Raw genomic sequence first — 20,099 nt, forward strand, 5'->3', positions numbered from 1 at the left:
TGAGCTACACAATTTATCCAGTATGCTCACTTACATGTACACACACCTACCTACACACACAAACATGTGAACTCTCTGGCTTTGCTCCAATGCCCAATGTTTTGCAAAGCTTCTCAATTTGGCTGCCAAAGACACTCAGACACAGCGGGGTGCATTCAGTAATGAAGTTAAGTGTGAAGGCAATGTCCTAATTTGAAAGTATAATCAGCCGCCCGTGTTTATTGTTGACTCTTATTCACCCTTATTCCTAATATGATAATACTCCAGTAGTGCAGAGAATGTAGGGTGCTGCATTGCAGCCTATTTATCACACTATTGTTTTTCAAGTTCTACATTTTCAGTGGAGATTTCTTTTTTATCCCACCAGCGGAGGGCCATGCGGACGGCTCCACAGAAGCTGAGGAATCGTTCCAACACAAACCAGGCTAATCTGATCCAGAGCAGCCCCAGAACCCGGGTCAACCGCTACATCGGTCGGCTGATCGAGGCCCGCCAGACCGAGTCAGACACGGCAGACCTCAACTTCCTCACACTCATGTATAAGTGCTCTGAGCGCGAGCAGAGGGTGAGGGACCTCGGACACCACAGACACATGCTGTACCTGTACAATGACATGTTGTGGATGAAGCCTCTGAATGAATGTTCTCATATTCTGGTACTCACTCATACCTGGTCTCTGGCATTACGTAGTACCACCAGGTTCCTGATGAGTACTTCACCAGCGCAGTGGTCCTCTCTCTGATCCTAGCTGCCTTGTTTGGCCTTGTCTATCTTCTCATCATACCACAGTATGTACAGTGGATTCTGTTGTTGTTGTCTCTTCTTCTTTCTATTGCTTTTTTCTCTCTCCATTTATCTCTTTAATTAACTTTCTCAGTTACTCAGGTTTTTGTCTTTTTAAATAACCCCGCCATCTTCCTCTCTCCATTTTTTCCCACTCAGGGGCACAGTGGTACTAGTCCTTCTCGTCTTCTGCATCTGTTTCCTAGTAGCTTGTATCATGTACCTGCATATCACTAGAATACAGGTAATTACAGCTGCTTTCTCATCCCTGCCTTACCTGAGTAAAGGTCTTCCATTCCTCATTCACTTTTTATTCATGCATTACCACTGATTCACGATTTATTCCTCTCTGATCTGGTGCCTTACAGACCTGACAAGTGTAACTTTCTTCAATTTCTTTCTGCTCTGCTCTTCCTTTTTTGATGACTAAAGAGAAATATATAAATGTATTTTAGAAAGCCTTGTAATAACCATTCAGTATTCATTGGCTTCAAGATTACTTTCTAAGCCTCTAAGCTGTATTTAAACTCAGACTCGCTAGTCTATTCATCTCAGCTTTTTGTCGAGGTTGATGGTCGTCCTTAAAGCTCCTGACCATACAAGTTTTTTTTTACACTTTGTGGCTTTTATAGGTTTATGTTCCTCCCTCTCTTTCTCTTTCTGTTCCTTACTCACCTTACTTACCTCATGCTACCCCAAGCCCTTTTTTCTTGTACTCAACTAACACAATTTGTCCCATTGTAATCTTACCATATATTACCACATATTATTGTATTGTATATGGACAATATGGATAATTATTTATTTATTCATTCATCATATCATTTAGTGTTCCTCATACTGTCTGTCTCCTTCATCTAACTTGCCTCTGTCTATGTCCTCTCAGTGTTTTCCAGGGTGCCTGACCATTCAGATTCGCACTGCTCTCTGTATTCTCATAGTGCTCTTAATCTACGCTGTGGCCCAGGCTTGTGTGGTAAGTGGGAAAGGCAACAGTAAAAATGTCATCCAGCAAAAAAATTACTCACCTTACTGGCTAATCAGTAAGTATGCTTGGATGCCTGAATATAACGGTGAGATGCTTTATTGTTTATAGTTTTCTAAATATCGCATCCGTTTTGCTTTAGATAATGGTACAAAAAAGCTTATCTATCTATCTATCTATCTATCTATCTATATTCTATCTATCTATCTATATTCTATCTATCTATCTATATTCTATTGTCTGAACATTTTTAGGGAAAGTGCAGACAAGATAGTAGCTATAGACACTTAACTATTCTCTACTTTAATATCTCTACTTTATGCTCACGTTTCCCTGTTTGCCCTTGTCAGGTGGGCTGTATGCCCTGGTTATGGGGTAGTGCCAACACCAACAGCTCCATCGTCATCATCGATGTGGACAGCGGCGCCAACCACACCATGGCGGAGCTGCCTTGTGACGGTGCCCGCTACGCCTTTCTGTCCTGTGTGGTGGGCACACTCACACTGGCACTTTTCCTGCGGGTCTCCTGGATGCCAAAGATGGCGCTAATGCTCCTTCTGGGGGTGCTGTATGTCACAGTGTTGGAGCTCAGCGGCTTTCGCAAGACTGCAGGGTGAGGTTCACGGCACAACATGACCACCAGCACCAGACACTATCATGCATAACACTCAAGCTTGTTTGCATGCTTTGTTTCTGTCATTTCCCTGAAGTTACATGACAACAACACACACATCCTACCAGAGCTTAAAGTGAGAGCCCCCTGATCTAGTTATGATTGATATAATCAAGTATCAGAGGCAAAGATTGGCTGTGAATGTTTGTTTGATCCGGAGAAGGAACAGATAACCAGGAGTTTAGGAGAACATTTACAGTACATGTGGTGAGATGTATGTGTGTAGAGGAGTCTTTGCGTGTCTGCAGCCCACACACTCTTTTATTTTCCACCCTTTGATGCAGCACATGTACTCATTAGTTCCAAATCAGAAGCCTGAAAGGACAATGTGGGCCGGATGATGAGTGCGCGTTAGCTGTTTCATCCCAATACCGAGGGGCCTGGCCACTTTTATTGGAGCTCAGATCATAAATGTGCCCCTGAAAAGTGATAACGTTCAATTTTTTACGGTTATTAAGATAAAGATCTCTTCTTGAAAAATGCAATTTGTTTAAAGTCATGCTTCAGTAAATAATATAATATTGTATGGTCCAAAATTTTAAGCACATCTAACCACCTTCATTTATACGTTTTCTTTAATTTAATGTTTTGTTTTGATGTTGCCCTTTTAAAAGAATCCTTGTTTTCATTATTTTCTTAGTAAAACTTCACTCATGATTGCGCTGGACACTGTGGGGGGTCCATTCAACCCTCATGTGTAGTCTTCTGTGTGGTCCAGTCCAGTGCTGACTTGTGTGTTGGTCTCTTCCACAGTGGGGGGTCCTTCCACATCCGGGGCTATGAGCCCATCCTGACTCTGTTGCTCTTTGTCAGTGCCCTGGCCCTCCACTCCAGGCAACTTGACCTCAAACTGCGCTTGGACTTCCTATGGGCTGTGCAGGTCAGCAAGTGTGTGTATCAGTGTGCCCATGCATGTGAAAATGGAAAGTTAACTCTAAAACACGAGTTTTAATAGAAGTGTACTGTAGAGATGATGCCATTTCAGATTTGATATATGAACTATTGAGTTATAAAGCATTTGTATTTATAGGCTACCAGCTGTCTGTTCTTTGGCAAAAGCAAGGGTAAGAAGCTTGTTCTGGCTTGGTTTGATTTGGCCCCAGGAGTGTTAAAAAAGGACCATTGTGCATCATGTTAAAGCAAAAGCTAAATTTTAAGCTATTTAATCTTTTAATTAGCAGCATTAGCCATTTAATGTGCATTCAAAATACAACTGTGAGCCATACAGTCCATGTTGTAAGCCTCGTAAGGTTTTTTACTGACCCCGTGTGGTGAAAATGTGGGACAAACTCAAGTATCTGTGTATTTTGTCTGGGCTATATTTGCTGTCAGGCGGAAGAGGAAAGAGATGGCATGGAGAAGGTGAAGCTGGACAACAGAAGGATTCTCTTCAACCTTCTGCCCGCACACGTGGCTCAACACTTCCTAATGTCAAACCCTAGGAACATGGTGAGCCTCGCTAATAGACACGCAGACAGACAGACAGACAAACAGGTAGATAAACAGACAGAAAACAAAAAATGATGACCGCCAGAAGACATCAAAGGACATTTTTTTTCACTGGACTTTTTTTCCCATTAGGATCTATACTATCAGTCCTACGCACAAGTTGGTGTCTTGTTTGCCTCAATCCCAAACTTCAATGATTTCTACATTGAGCTGGATGGAAACAACATGGGAGTGGAGTGCCTGAGACTACTGAATGAGATCATTGCTGACTTTGATGAGGTGGGATGGCAATTCTTTTCTTGACTTTGAACATAGAAATCTGGGGGATTTGAATTGTGTTGCATCGTTCCTCTGTGCGTTTATCTGAATGTATCTTTTGCAGCTCATGGATAAGGAGTGCTACAAAGACATAGAGAAAATCAAAACCATTGGGAGTACATACATGGCAGCTGTGGGCCTCGTCCCCACCATTGGTACCAAGGTGGCATGTCATTTTGTGTTTCTGTGTGTGTTTTTGTTTGCACATGTATAAATGGGTGAAGAACGTTATAATGAAGAGAAACATTGTGTGCATAGATACTAACTGCTAGGTGTACTTCCCCTCTTTAGGCCAAAAAATCTGTTTACGACCATCTGAGCACAATAGCAGACTACGCCATTGAGATGTTTGACGTTTTGGATGAAATCAACTATCAGTCGTACAATGAGTTTGTCTTGAGAGTGGGTACGTCTAACACAATCACAAAGTAAATGACCAAGAGTTGGGCATTGTTTTGTATTTATTCAAATTTTTTCTTGTGTTTGTGCAGGTATTAATGTGGGTCCAGTGGTTGCAGGGGTTATCGGGGCACGGCGACCTCAGTATGACATCTGGGGGAACACAGTCAATGTGGCCAGTAGGATGGACAGCACTGGAGTACCGGGAAAAATACAGGTATCCGACACACCTTAAATTACAATATTTGTCTGTAAGTAATTTTATTATAAAGAAGGTTTGGTTTACAGATGATGCTTTATAGGGAAAACAGAATAAAAAACATATATGTTATGTTGAGATAAAGTGCAAAGGAAGGCCTGAAATTGAAAGTTGGGGATACATTTAGCAAAAATTAATTGAAAAACAATGTGGCTTCCTGGAGGCAGTACCTTTTATAGAAGGGACCAGGACAGTCAAATTCTGAATTTACATTTTTCAATGAGGGCCTTGAGAATTGCTCACACCAGAAGTCAAAGTCAAAGTCTCCTCTTTGCTGTGGCATCAGCAGAGGCACTGCAGCCAAATTCCCCATTTACTGTATTATTTATTGTTTTATAACACAGGGCAGCTGGAACATGACACAGGACCTCAAGTTTGGTGTATTTTGATGCAAAAAAACAGGGTTTCATTCTGAAGAATGAAATATAAAAAAAATTCAATGTTAATCTTTCAAAATAAAGTAATAAAATTGTGACATTAAATGTCCATAGAAAATCAGTGAAACAATTTCACAACAGACAAGTAAATAATAATAAATAAATATAACTATTATGTGTTTTGTTGAACCCCAAGTTTTCCTAGAGTAATATGTGAATACATACACATGTATGTTTCCTTGTTCTTAAAATACAGGTGACCGAAGAGGTCTATCGCCTGCTGAATACCAACTATGACCTGGTGTGCCGTGGCAAAGTCAGCGTCAAGGGTAAAGGTGAGATGCTGACCTACTTCCTGGAAGGGAAGGTTCAGGGCGTGGGCACTGTAACCACTTCTTCAGTGGTGCGTTCCGCCAGCCTGGCGCGACGAATCCACTCCTGTGGCAAGACGAGTGTCCCGACCAATCTGGGCAGCGTCTCCTCCGCAGCCAGCCTGAACGCTTATGCCAGCATGGGCAGCAACATGCAGATGAACACTGCCAACAGCAGCAACAGTCAAGCAGCATGCCTGCCCTCATCCTGCGTGCCAGCAGTGGGTGAGGTGGATGAGGAGGAGGAGATAGAGGTGACACAGATTGAGATTGAGTCTGTGGCGACTGTTGCAGATGTGGCAGTGTAGGAAGAAAGACTACAAACTTAAACTTCAGTGAAGGAAAGAAAACCCTGGTTGGAGGCCTAGAGAAGACAGGGCTGTCCAGGTATTTCCTATAAATCCTGAGCTACTGGCACAACCCAGAATATGCTCATTCAGGATATGAACATCCCGAGAAACGACATGGTGATACAGACAATCATACTCGCTTTTAGGGATTTTTTAATTGCTCGTCAATCTCGGAAGACAGACGTGGAGTGATGAAGAAAGATACCCGGAATCTCAAATCCTCTTTTAACATCTTTATACTAGATGATTAGATTTGTGGTGTTCCTGGGTTCCCTCAGATCCAGGTATAATGTGCATCTTTGTTTTATATGTAGTACATATTCCATGTACAAGGGATATGTGCATTGATATCCAGAAAAGGACTGATCATGCTATTGCTTTTGCACTGTCTTTCTGATTATGCCAAGGATACATTGCATTATTTACAGTGTAAAATGGTGTTGTTTCTTTTTTGGTGTGTGTAAGCATGCATGTGTGTACTTGTGAGCGTGTGTATGCATGTGTGGTTAATTCTGAATCGTAACGCAAAGGCACAAAATAGTTTTTTATACTATACTACTGAAACTGGCTTTTTTTAGACATATTTACAGTTAATATTGCATGACTTTTTAAGAGTTGACAGCCATAGTAACGGTACTCCTGTTGGAAGAAAACCAAAGTATTGAGCTTTCCATGAATCTTTAGTTTTACTGCTTATATTGCCTCACCGCGCAAGAGAGAAAACGCAGTAGGTTGAACATATTTGGCATATTGGACTATTTCTGATGTCATCAGTAGACTTAAAAAGTGTATTTTTAAACCCTGGAGAGACAAAATAATGTTTTCATAATACCTTACGTTGCCCTGTTTCACAATAGTACAATGTAATGTGGCTTGTGTTAAGTCTACACACAGACAGAGGCAATAAAGATCAATGAAAGGAACAGAGGAAGGTGTGTAGAGCTAAAGAGCAGTTCTACTGAGGTGGATATGTGCTGCTATGGTAACTAGTTAGTTCCAAATTTGGACCAGTCACAAAGTACGATCAACATCACATGGACGACCAACCACAGCCCTATGTACATTGCAAACGTACATGTAGACATCCAGGAAGGCATTCATCCACACAGAAGAGAGCACATATATTAAGCACACAACTTCTATAAAAGCATGACCTATTAGTCCTTTAGCCTAAGCCTTTCAAATGCTCCATGTACAGTGACAAATTTTCACAAGGCAACAGAAGCTTTGGTGCAGTGTCTGGCTACTGTCGTCTTTTGGGCATACTTTTTCACTACATTCAAGCTGCACTTTGAGTTTTCCTCAAGAAAATATAAGCTTTAGCACGACCCTCAAATGCAGCCTCAGAAATGTGAGGTGCTCCAGATATCTTTATAGCATATATCTTTATCAGCATAGAACTTTCACTTGATCTGCAAAAGTGTAAATACATCATGTTTTTGCCTTACTCAATAAGCTTACAGTGATTGCAACCTGCCTTTTTAGATATATTCACTTTGATATGCAGATCATACTTTTTGTAAATAGCCAAAAGCTGTATACTATGTGTTATCTTGTACAGTGTAAAGTTGGGTTATTGAATATTTTGTAATAAAGACAATATTGGTGTATAAAATATAAAATGATTATGGCTCTGAATGTCTATAGATATGCGAAATAATTTTGGCTACCGAGATATAAAACAAGTTGGTGTGTGGGACTGTGGTTGAGGATCTTTTTGTTGATTCTTAGGTGTGAGCCATGTGAGGATTTTCAATCTGAAACACAATATTTACACTTTGTCCCCCAAACCCCAAACGTAGCAGGCAGCGCAGCAAACGATCAGTGGGTAGCAAATATAACTTTTTATGGGCAGTTTTCCCTGTTAGTTCCACTCTATAAAATTTCATTTCTCTCACCTTAGTTTATGGCTCTTAAAATAACAGCTTTCCCTCTACACAGCAAAATATGGCAGACAATGACAGGTTTATTATACCAGTCGGCGTCCTTCCACAGCCCACAGCCAGATGAATGTCACTATGTCCCAAATACTGAGTGGGGGCCAAAATTGTTTTCCCAGCGTTGATGTAGAATTTGCCTGGGGTTCACTCGGTGTAACAGTAAAGTCAACAAATGCCTGGCTTGCTTTAGTGCAGCCTTAGAATCAGTTTTGCTTTGTAATGAAATACAACTAATTCCAGTCAGTTATTAAGTAAGTATATTAATAATTTGCAATCAAGTATAATCTGAAGGAGTTCTTACTTTACAGAAAAAAACTAAAAGAAACGTGCAACTTTAGTTATCACAGTCAAGTTCCCTCTCCCAGTCAAGCTAAAGTTGACATTAAGCAATAAAGGGAATCCAAGGTAAATGATGGTTCACAAACAACACTCCCACCAGTGTCATCAAGGCTAAAAAGGGTCAAACTAAGTAAATTAGGTTGTGGCATTCATTAACATTTCATTGGGTTACATTTCAACATCAAAGAAAAACAATATAAATGTTTGATAATGCTTTATTTTATGGGTATGTGATTTTATTATAATTTCCAAAGATGTCCCCTGCAAAGAATTAAGTAAATTGGAACACATTTTGGGGGAAATAGAGACAGTGGTGAGCAGTTGATCTCAAAAGGCATTTTCTTTTTTTTTAACTTTAAATATTCATTCATCATTCATTTATTGGCAAAAACTTTAAATATTTTTAAACAAACAAAAGTTATGTTTATATTCAGTGATTTTCAACAAAACGCACGTGTTTATCCTTGAGGCCTTGCATTTTCATATCTTTAATTGAATTTGCCTGAGAAAACTTTTAAATGTTTTGCATCTTCAGCACCTGATAGGTTACACTAGTTCATTGACCAAATAATTTACCAGTATTGGAACTGTACCAAATGAACACTTTCTCTACCAAATTACATATTTATTTCTAGGAAAATTGTTAAGAAATTACTGACCCTTACAGTAATTCCAGCAATTCAGATTGAATGGGAGAAATTGAAGCAGCAGAGGCCTAGATATCCTGAAAGTCTCTAGAATGGGTCATACTCCAAAAACTCATCAGGTACAACATCAGGGTTTGGTTTCCTTGGACTCTGGAAATGTTGAAGAGTAAAATAACTTAATATGTAAAATTGGTGGAGTGTCTCTTTAAAGTGTTCTCTGATTTGATTTTTTAGAACCTTTAGCTCAGGTTGCATTGCTTTATTTTTCACCTTGTGCGTCAAAAAGGACTTCCACCTCCACCTGTCTGCCATTAAGCTTACACACCTGGTTTGAATAATCAACTAATGGAAACCTGAAAGAGCAGGATCTTTAAATATCAGGAATGCTCAGTCATCCAGCTAAATGGACATTCAGCAGCAAAATGTAAATTTTAATCCACTCTTTTTGCACCAGTAGAGGCTATCCTCATATATATAAAATAAGTCAAAGTTAAAAAAACTTAGAAGTCATTATTAAATTGGCATCTTATATTAATTCTGTGCTGTATAAAAATAACATGAATGTAAATATGCATCAGTGGCCACATCTGGAGCCCATACAGGAAGAGTCAGAGCAGGAAGATGAAATCGAAGAAGGCAAAACAGGAGGAGGAAAGGAGGAGGACTGTCAAACTCAAGTACGTGTGGAGACAAAAGAGGTTTTAAAAGAAGACTTGAGTGAAGAAGACGAAGATGATACTGCTCCGCTGAGGGTTCTGAGGCCTAGGCGACTGTCTCGTTTCCTGAGCCAAGAGAGTTTTCTTCAAACGCAATCTACCCACAATCACCAGGAGGAATTGGAGAATTTCTCTGTGTTAGATGGGAGTGCACATGCAGTGGATTTAAGTGATGAAGCTACCCCACCAGAGCAGGCAAGGTCAGGAAATGAGGAGAGGTCAAGAAGTGGTCAGCTGAGAATAAAAGTAAGTATATTCCACAATTTTTATATTTAAATGAAATGTCTGACAACACAACTACAATGGAAAAAGGGGTGATGCTCTTAACTGTTTTTAAAGTTCTCCAAGATCAAATGGCAAAAGCGCAGACCACCTAAACAGTCATTGCAGCAAAAGGCAAAAGCACCCTCAGTGCAGCAAAAGAGGAAAAGGAACAAGAAAACATCTCTGGTTGTAAGTGTTCTCTTCAAGGAAAGATGTTTTAACTTTCAAAAAAAGAAATTATAATGTGGTTTTATATTTTTTTGTCAAATATCTTCAAAGGAGGAGCCATTTCCTCAGTGGCTGGTGGACCTGATGGTCAGCACTGAAGAGGCAACAACTCACCAACTGGTGGTTGAGTAACACTCTTCACGGGCCTCAGAAGGTGAACTTGAAACAACCCTATGACTTCGCTGGTGAACACTGACTGTAGAATAAACTCGTCACAGCTAACATGCCATATTAAGGGGTTGGCACTACCAGAGGGTAAAGTCCACGTGCAATGTGCAAGTCACTGTTTCCTTTTTTTTTTTTTTTTTTTAAATCCGTATCATTGAATAAACAAGGTACAATCAGGAAAAAGTGAAATACTGAGGCTATTCATTTCATGATGAAAACACTTGTTCAGTTAGTCAATGTTTTTGTATAGTGTTTTTAAAAAAAAAAAATAACAACCTGTTTAGATATTTTCGGCATGTGTCTCCTGACGGGGGGGGGGTTTGGGATAGGTTCCTTTAGCTTGTTTGCTGAAAGTTTGCGTTGATGCTTTAAGGTGGGGGGGGTTTAAATATTGGAGGGGTGTCGGTCTCTTGATAACTAGACATGTAAAAGTCAAATGAAGAGACTGATGGCATTTTTATACTCTTGGTGTGTGTGTGTGTGTGTGTATATATTATAATGTGTGGAAGTATTCAGCTCCTTCAGTTTATAAAAAATAATAAAAGGGGGAGGGGGGCGGGGAATAAAACAGTTCCACAATGGCACCTGTGAGTCCACTATTACTGGAATATTTTTACTGACTCAATTACAGTAAGCAGTGTTTTAATGTACTCGTTGGTCAAAGGGAAGTCATTCTAACATCACAAATGCGTTATACTGTATTTATTAACTAAGATCATCACATCATGAGCTTTTGTGTCAAGTTTTATTCTGCAAAGTAACTTGTAAATGTCAAATGTGGTGGCAGTATAATTGCTTCTCCCACATGGTGAAGTAAATGTATAAAGTAGCATGAAATGGATGTAGTAAAGTACAAGTACCTAAAGTGTCTTTTAGTGAACATCTTAATGAAAATAGACTTACTTTCCACCACTGCTCTTTTTCAATCAACGTATTCCACTCTCCCGACAGTTATTCCAAAATCGGTGAGTTTATTCACACTTTCTGTATTTCTTCCTCAATATTTCACCCAATCATTCTCTAATCTAAATCCCAAACAATTATAACTTAAAATAACCATCCTATACATGTATACACAGCCCATATGCTGTTTTTTGCTTTTTTTTTATTGGGCCGAAAAACCGCCTTCTCACCACCATCAGCAACCAGCACCCTGACTGACCATGCATGAAGGGTCACTGCTATATTATATATATATATATATATTCATCTCATTTACATGAACGTGCTGAAGCTCATGGGAACATATGTTGTAATCACAAAAAAAAATACTGTACTATATAATCCTGATTACTTTATTGGTCTTTCCTCATTGAAACATTAGTGGGTAGTGTTGGGCATCAGTTTTCTGTTTCAAAAACAAACAAAAGTTACAAGAAAAAGCTTGAGGTCAGAGTACACAGCATGAGTGGTGTTCATCTGTATATCACAAATAGAGTAAGTCGAGGAATCTGGCATTTGCAATGGACAAATACTATACCAAGGAACCAAGCAATTACTCCGGTCTTTCTTTAGACAAACATGTTGTGAATCTCGCAGTGCAAGCCATAATTTTAGGGTTATGCAATGCTGAAGATGTCAGTGATCTTGTTTATCTGTCTGCCTGATAAGAGGAACCTTCACCAAAGAGACTAGAGGGACAAATAGGGTTTCAGTGCGAAAATAGTGTTCAAGAAAATCTGATACTTGACAAAATAAGAGTTTGTCAACAACAAACAGTTTTTATAATCACAGGTCTCTATCTCATAGCCTCTAACTTCCCAGATTATCTAGTATTTCTTATTGTGGATGTTCATTGCTACTTAATTGGTACATTTCTTTAAAAAGCAGTTTCCATGTTTGTCCCAAGTAGGCAATGTTGTGATTGTTTTTATAACCTCAAAGGTAAAGACAAAAATCAGTAATTTGCTCCAAAAACAGGGTTGTTTTGATGTACAATCACTTTATGTTCCAAAGTCAATATTGACAACAGACCTTGTGAACCTGGATCTACGCACGTCAAGCAGGGTCATCCACCGTTTACGGCAGCTTTGTCAAAAATATTTTATATCTGCGGTCAGTGTGTCAATTATTAACCCCTCTGGAGGCCAGATCTCCATTTAAATAGTGCTGGTTCAGAAAAATCAGTGTAGAAGGAAACGTACAGTCAAACTGAGCAGCTTGCAGAGCCAACATATTTTATCTGAATCCTGGAGATGTCTGGATTATATGAGAAGGTGACATTTGTGGCAGCGGTGACACTGGCTGTCTTGGCCGCGGTGAGGTCATCCCCAGTGGTGGGATCGGAGCCTATCCGCTGTGCCACCTGTACGCAGGAGAAACTTAACGACTGTCCTGCCATCCCAGCAGACTGCAAGCAGGTGCTAAGGGAGCCCGGCTGTGGCTGTTGCATGGCCTGCGCTCTGGAGAAAGGAGCGTCCTGTGGGGTTCACACAGCCCACTGTGGTGAGGGTCTCCGCTGTACTCCCAGGCCTGGTGAGGCCAGGCCGCTCCATGCTCTGACCAGAGGAGAGGGGGTCTGCACTGAAGACCTGGGCCAAGGTAGTCTCTGTGTTTCATTGATTTTCTCTTTTGTATGCGTTCACTGTGAATATTAATGTGTAAGATCTTAAAAAGTCAAAATGTGGCAATAAAGCAACAAAGGAAAAATTACAAATCTAAAATGTCTGATCAACAAACTGTACTGTTTTTAACATTAAAGTCAAAATTAATTTTTGAAACCTTTACAGAGGAAGCTGATGGAGTCCCTGATCACAGCTCCCTACACTACATGTTGGGTCTCAACCTTCCCTTTGACAACCAAGACACTGCTGAGGGCCAGGAGAGTATCAAGACCAAGGTCAATGCCATCCGCAACAAGCTGGTACAACAGGTGAGGAAAAAAGATCAACCTAATTAATGAAGACGATTCCAAGTAATTTACCTCCTTTCCACTAGAGGGAACACTTGGTTTTGAGTGCACATAACTGGAGATAACTGGGATTAACACAATTTTGCAGTGAATAATATGGTGTATTTGTTTATATGTGGGTGTAGTTCTCACTGTTTGTCTTTCTTTCATGCACAGGGTCCCTGTCACATTGAGCTGCATGCAGCACTGGACATAATAGCCAGCTCTCAGCAGAAACTGGGAGAGAAGTTCACAACTTTCTATCTCCCCAACTGTGATAAGCACGGCTTCTACAAGGCCAAGCAGGTGAGAATTTTAGGACTTCACAAAAAGAGACAAAATCACCCCCCCTGTTGAGAGAGATTCATCCTTAACTACCGGGTGACTTATGTGGTTTCCCCATCTCTGTTTCTCTTTCAGTGTGAGTCATCTCTGGTTGGGCCACCCGCTCGCTGCTGGTGTGTCTCTTCCTGGAATGGGAAGAAGATCCCTGGATCGAGTGACCTGCTGGGTGACTCAGAGTGTCATCAAGAAGTCGCTCACTGAAGGATGGACACTGTTGTCACTTTTAAACACGCTCACACACACACACAGGCACATACATAAACACACGTAGACACAAGCAAACGTGTGTCATAACTTAACATCCGGTAAAAGTGTAAATCAACATGAAACCACCTGATGAACTGACAAAATGTAACATCCTATTTCAGAGGAGAAAATTTCCTCCCATTTTATTTACATGATGTATGTATCAAGACTTATTTATTCAGTGCTTGTATATTCTTTCTAACATTAACCATTTGTCATTTTTAGATATTTTATATGTTTGCCTATTTTTTGTGATTGTAAATAGGGCGACACTGTATACATTTGTGTTTCTGACTAAATAACTCCATTGCTCAAAACCACAGGTCCAAAGTTCTGCCAAGCCCATTTCAGTCTTCAGGATCTTTTTTTTTTTTTATTCATTCAAAACTGGAGTTGTGCACTGCACGAAACAACACAGCCGCTCATTCATTCAACATTGTTGACATTGTCTGAATGTATCTCCATTGGCGTTTCCTCAATGGGTATTGGGGGAAATACTTAAAGTGCCGCAAGTATGTGCACGGTGGCCACGCACAAACATATCAGGACTCATCCAAGCCACCGTGAGGTTTGGGATAGGTTGTTCTGCATTTGTCTACCTCTACTAGTCTCTGCAGGTCCACAGGTTTAGGATTACTGAGGGCTCTTCTCAGCTACACCTTTCTCATATTAGAGACTTTTTATTTGTCTTTTTTGACCCATCGCATCTATTCAAGTATTTATTATGATTCACTCATGTATTTATGCTTCTGTTTGCTTTTGAGCTCATGTGCAATGGGATAAATTGTTTGTGAGGAATGCTGCTATTTCATTATTGGTTTTATGGAAACAATGTAATATTCTTCTAATTCTGTGGATGTGTATCCAATTAAAATGTTATTTCATCATGATGGGGTCATGTGTGAATGTGTTTTTCCGCATCCAAAATGGTGTTTCAAACACACTCAAAACAAGAGAAGATGAAGATAAGTAAAAATGAAAATGCAATACCTCGATAACTTTATACTGCCTTTATTAAGTAAAAATAGACCTCTGAGGGTTGCATTGTTCATGCAAATAGTGTATTTACTCAAACCAAGGCAAGTGATGAAAATGATCACCGGCTACACAGAGATCAGAGATAATGGTTTGTGGCCTTTATCCCAGAAATTCAGCTTATGCAAAGTGACAACAAAACAGTAACAACCACAGTACAGATTAAGGGAATTGTCCCTCTTTCTGTGGCTTGAGATCCAGCATAAAAAAAACTTTATACGCACTGTAGTGTTCGAGCTGCACAGTCCAGTCCAACTCCCAGAGGAGCAGGACGCGACCGGAAGAAATGGAATTCATAGGAATAGGAATTCATAGTAAGGCACTGCATGCTTAGTCTGAAAGACATATTCATACATACATACATTTTATGGTTGTTGTTGACCCCACACAATGTCCTCGTAACAAATCACAAGCATACAAATTATGATTACACATCACAAGCGTGTACACATGTGCAATGCCGCTTAATTGTGCGTAAATGAAGAGCACTCTCATCAATGTTTGTGACAGGTACGAATGTCTCCGCGTTTTATAATCAGAAGAGGGCTTCTGAGATAAAGTGTTTCCTCTTCTCAGAAGCTGTCCTCGTTGGGTCAGAGACAAACAGCTTATGAAGAATCCATCCATCGCAGAAATGTTCTGACTGTATCTGTGACACGGAGGCTTTTTCCTCCTGGTACTCTTCCTCTGTTCTCCATGCTCTGCCTCAGAAAAGGTCCCACAGGCAGCCAATAGAAACATCCATAAATCGGCTGAGCCATCTCTTGTCCCTTCTCCAAATATCCTCAGTGTCTCCATTTGTTTACAATTCTCCTTGCTCTCACTCCCACCCTCCCTCCCTCCATCCAGCTCTGCTCCTATTGGCTCTCGGAGTTGTAGTACTGGGCGTCTCCTCGCTCCTTCCCATCAAAACCTGGCAAAGGCTGCCCATATTTGTCCACACACCAACAGAAGCCTCGCTTTCTGCCTTTGGATGGACGGCACTGAAAGTGAAGAGGGGACAAGGTGAAGGGGGGGAAAACAAATGGGGGATTGGGGGGTAATGTGCAATGTGCAAATCCAGATGAATATGCAGCATTACAGGTAATAAGCCACTTTACTCAATGAAGTAGAACAGCAATAGTTAAGAGGCATTAATGGTCAGATTGTGCTGAGTAGACGCAGCCTTGGTTATCCAACACGCTGTGGTATTTTGAGCTGCTTTTATGGTCTACCTCCTGTTACACACACATATAGAGACCTTTAAGGTAAACAGAAACCTGGTAAAATATTTGCTTAGCCCCGTTTGTGAACAACTGAGAACCAAGATCTATTTTCAGAAGCTGGTGGCCAGTGCGAATCATCTGTTGCTGATTATACCCCACTGCTCCAAATTATGGGTACTACAAATGACTTACAGAGTCTGTGGAGCTACCCAAGGGCTGTTATTTTACTGCCAATTTTACTAAAGGTCAACCTCCACTCTAGTAAAACATGCAGCCATTCATTTCAAGGGCTAAAGTAACTGTGCTGCTGCTCCACAAAGGAGTCAGAGCTGATCAGGAAGGAAGACATCCTGATTTAGTTCAATATTTCAGAGGGGGTTTGACTGAGAGGCTGAGCTGAGCTGAAGTAGGACTCCATTGTTGTCAGATCACCGTTGAATAGGAAATACAATAGATCATGCCATGTGTTGAATTTTAAAAACTCATATATTATCTTCACAACATTTTGTGTGAACATAAGGGGTTTAAAATGTTGGCTGTACACAAAAGTATCACAAATTGTTTGGTAGAAAAAAAAGAAAACAGTGATCAAAACTAAGCAGTTTACTGAAAAAAAGTGCATCTGCTTCCAGCATTAAATCTGTCCTGGGTAGTTTTTTTTCCTCTAAAAGAACATTTACTGTTATTAAGAGCTGTAATAAGAGATGTTTTTACTTAAAATCATGCAAACGTCCAAATTAAACTGACCAACATAAAATATCTGCCACTCCTTCAGCACCTCAGGGCTCAGTGCAGTACACTAGGTCCATTCTACATAAACAAAGACAATAAGCCTGCCGTTGTGGGGCTGGTTATGAGATGATTGCGGGTCAAGGAGAACACTTCCATTAAGCAGGAGGGACTGATATGTTATAAGAAAAGCTGCCTCGGTGATGCAGTGGCGCGGGAGCCCTAAGTGCCTCCATATGAATGCGTCAGAACCACTCATTTATTACAACCCGATCGTGGGTGAACCATGTGAGCGTGGGGATAGCTGCAGCTCTATTTTTGTGTTTGCTTCTCAAAAGTCCAGCAATTATGGGGGGAGTGCATCGGTTGCCGGTGGCCACCTTGACGTCTGTCTCCCTGGGAGGGTTCCCATTAAAAACGGCCATCGTCCCAGCCGTCAACCCCACTGGGGTTTGGCCCCTGTGGTTCCTGTCTCCAGTGCCAGTGGCTAGGGTCTACCTCACTGGTGTGGTGGTGCAGTGATGAGGCTCTAATAACTACCAATGAGTACAGGAGGACAGCTACAAATCTGTAATTGTGCTGCGCGAGCCCTGAAGTTTGAGTCACTAGACTTCAGCAGTTAATCTTTGTTAATGCAACATGTAAAAAGGGAAATGCTGGTTTCCTTTTTACAGCCCTTCAAGATTGTAAACAAGTTTTTATCAAGCAGATGTTTGAATAATGTGCAGCCTCTCATGAAATAGATGCACAAATCTATATTTTAGTGATTTTAGAATGTGCTTTTTTTACCTGCTTTTTCTTATAGAAGCCCTTCTTGTCACAGTTAGGTATGCGGAAACCTCTGGGGTTGAGAATGTCTGAAATCTTGAGGCTGCTGAGAATGCTCTCAATCTCTCTCCGACAGGGACCCTACAGGTGGGGGAACACATATGCAGTTAGTGTACTTTCTCCAGTTCTTAAACATCTCCAGCACAAACTTCAAGAAATATCAGAGTGCAGCTGATGTTGTTAGCACATGCTATTTCGTTTTGCAGTGTGATTTTGAGATGAACTCTGTTTTTTACTAAAGACGTTAACAAAGCTGACTCACGCTGCATCACACACTGCTCTGCTATAATACCTAAACAATGGTGGCTGCGATATCAAAGGGGCGACGGATGAGAAAGTAATTCATCTGACCGACTTGTAGTGGCTTAACAGTTTACGAAATCTGCTTAGAACTCTTATGCTTTACACAAAGAATGGGGGATAAAGTGAATTCAAAGAGCTCAAAGAAGGAGCCAAAAGGCTTGTCCTCAAGTCCAACTACTCCAGTCACTAATCAAAGCAACCAGTCAAAGCCCATTACTAGTGTGTGCTCACTTCCCTGGCCAAAGACTAGATCAAAATAGCAGCAGGGCTTCCCAACAGGCACTCACATAGGCCAATCCATCATTCGCTGGCTCCCAGTACACCCGGCACGCGGACGCCTTGTGGCCAAACAACCGCCTGACCCAGGTCAGCCGCAGGGCCATCGTACCCGCTCTCTGCCATGCCATTCTACTGCTCACGATGCCTGCCAACCATCAGCACTACTACCCAAAACATTTCATCACCCGCAGGGGGAGAAAAGCACCAAAACACAGAGGAAGAGGAGAAAAACATTCCTCCAGTATGGTCTGAAGACAGTAAAATATTGGTTGTGGTACTTACATACTCAGGCTCCTGTTTGGTCTCTAGAGAGAAGTTTTGTTGGTCTGTGATGAGTCGTCCCGGGAGCTCCTCCATTTTAAAGCTCTGGCTTCTCTTCTGCTGCTCCCTTCTCAGGACCTCTAATTTGGTAGAGGGGAAAAAGGGATGGAGTGGAGGTCTCAGGGGTTGCACGGGTCTGTGGGTGCTGTACGAGGTTTGAAGGCCTGAGCCGGTGGAATTCCTCTCCTCGTCCTGGGTCTCAATATTGTCTGCTAAAGTTTCAGAACAAGATGTTTATTTACACAACAGTACACTAGGATATATAATATTACATTTAAGGAAGTTTGTTGTTTGTTTTTTTTGCTGGATTTCTGAATGCTGATTCAGACATAATGATTTTTTTCAAAAGCATTTCCTGAGATGACAATCTGCAAGATGACAACCACCACTTGATTCCAAATATGTCTGTACCTTAAACCTTGACTCCCTGTAGTCCCTTTCCCTTATGAGTACAAGCTAAGTAGTTACACTATCTCAGGGTAGACAAAATCAGTCTAATCTGAAAATCAGCATTTAGTCTTTGCTAATGGCTTTAGAGAGGTCCGGATCTTCAGCCTGAGCGGAACACCTTGAGTTTCACCTCTCCTTCAAACAATCAAATTCTTACTAGGGCTCTAAAATCTTATGCTTCAACCTGTCTCATCTTCCACATTCTCTTCCCATGAATGAAGAGAGGTTGTGAAATCAATTAGCGTTTTCAGCTGGATGTAGTCTACTGCTCTCATTGTATGTCACTTGATTATCACTTGTGCATCACAATAGACACATCCCCAAAATTGACATAATAAATTTCTAACTACTGCTCTGCTTCTTATCACCACGTCTGACTTTTTGTTTAAGCTTGTAACAGGTAAACAAATAAATAAATAAATAAACTGTACAGTTATTGCACATTGATGCGTGTATACAACTCTTTAAAAACGTTATTCGTCGTTAATAAACAGTTATAAATTATCTAAAGGGCGCAGGTGACGCATAGGCTATAAGAAAGTGCACGCACAAAAACTACCTGGCAGTTCGTTGACTGGAGGTGTTGGTCTGGGGATAAATCGCTTATTGGTAGCGTTTGCACAAATCCCCCGTCCCTCCAGTAGAGCCTGCAGAGGTTTCGTCTCTCCGGGCTGATGCTGACAAGTCAGTCCGGAGCCACATTTCCCGGTGTACACGCCGCACGGCTGGCCGAAGCTCAGCGCGCAGGTCATGCAGCAGCCGCAGCCCGGTTCGCGGATTTTCTCGGCGCAGTCCTTGGGTAAAGGCTTGCACAAAAGCCGCGCTCCAGCATCACATGGCTCGCATTTGATAACCGGTCCGACCGCACCTGACCTCCGGGTGAACGACGCCAGAACAAAAGTCATGCAAAATGCGCGAAAACAGGAATCCATTGTGGCGTCTGAGAGCATATGTGTTGTCAAAGTGAGGAGCCGTTCTACTGTGGTGACTTTTCACTGGGCAGCTTCTCTCTCATTCACATAAGGCCTCCGGCCAAAACATCTCAATATATAGACCCCAGTGACTGTAGTCACACCCCCGAATAGCTTGTGGTCTACTGATGAATTGCCTCGACGGCCGTTATTTCTTTAAAGCCATCAGGGCAATATGACGGGGCTTTTACAGACCATTAGAATAACATGTACGGCATGGCTCTTTTAATT

General features: G+C 41.2%; 3 protein-coding genes across 6 annotated transcripts in view; 2 read left to right on the forward strand and 1 right to left on the reverse strand.

Moving 5' to 3' along the window:
- Positions 1-7,586, forward strand: part of LOC123972943 (adenylate cyclase type 1-like) — a 38,024-nt gene extending 30,438 nt beyond the window's left edge. Inside the window, exons 9-20 of one of the 4 annotated variants that reach the window (XM_046052718.1) lie at positions 368-565; positions 691-788; positions 943-1,027; positions 1,670-1,759; positions 2,119-2,381; positions 3,195-3,321; positions 3,774-3,935; positions 4,023-4,169; positions 4,273-4,371; positions 4,500-4,614; positions 4,700-4,824; positions 5,500-7,586. In XM_046052718.1, coding sequence (XP_045908674.1) covers positions 368-565; positions 691-788; positions 943-1,027; positions 1,670-1,759; positions 2,119-2,381; positions 3,195-3,321; positions 3,774-3,935; positions 4,023-4,169; positions 4,273-4,371; positions 4,500-4,614; positions 4,700-4,824; positions 5,500-5,922 — 1,932 coding nt within the window. In that variant the 3' untranslated portion in view covers positions 5,923-7,586. Of the gene's footprint in view, positions 1-367; positions 566-690; positions 789-942; positions 1,028-1,669; positions 1,765-2,118; positions 2,382-3,194; positions 3,322-3,773; positions 3,936-4,022; positions 4,170-4,272; positions 4,372-4,499; positions 4,615-4,699; positions 4,825-5,499 lie in introns of those variants that run through there. The other 3 variants (XM_046052719.1, XR_006825506.1, XM_046052720.1) reach the window with 3 other exon arrangements.
- A 4,872-nt stretch (positions 7,587-12,458) lies between these two features.
- On the forward strand, positions 12,459-14,584 carry LOC123972496 (insulin-like growth factor-binding protein 1). The gene is made up of 4 exons (XM_046052017.1): positions 12,459-12,807; positions 12,996-13,138; positions 13,334-13,462; positions 13,577-14,584. The coding sequence occupies exons 1-4, from the start codon at positions 12,462-12,464 to the stop codon at positions 13,700-13,702; spliced, it is 744 nt and encodes a 247-aa protein (XP_045907973.1). The 5' UTR covers positions 12,459-12,461; the 3' UTR covers positions 13,703-14,584.
- Positions 14,585-15,631: 1,047 nt separating this feature from the next.
- On the reverse strand, positions 15,632-19,892 carry LOC123972620 (insulin-like growth factor-binding protein 3). The gene is made up of 4 exons (XM_046052167.1): positions 19,457-19,892; positions 18,409-18,659; positions 17,506-17,625; positions 15,632-15,765 (listed from the first exon to the last, which is right to left on the reverse strand). Exons 1-4 carry the CDS (start codon positions 19,845-19,847, stop codon positions 15,640-15,642), a joined length of 888 nt encoding a protein of 295 aa, XP_045908123.1. The 5' UTR covers positions 19,848-19,892; the 3' UTR covers positions 15,632-15,639.
- Positions 19,893-20,099: the final 207 nt, after the last annotated feature.

The sequence above is a fragment of the Micropterus dolomieu genome, linkage group LG06 (genome assembly GCF_021292245.1).
Source record: "Micropterus dolomieu isolate WLL.071019.BEF.003 ecotype Adirondacks linkage group LG06, ASM2129224v1, whole genome shotgun sequence".
NCBI classification, from domain to species: domain Eukaryota; kingdom Metazoa; phylum Chordata; class Actinopteri; order Centrarchiformes; family Centrarchidae; genus Micropterus; species Micropterus dolomieu.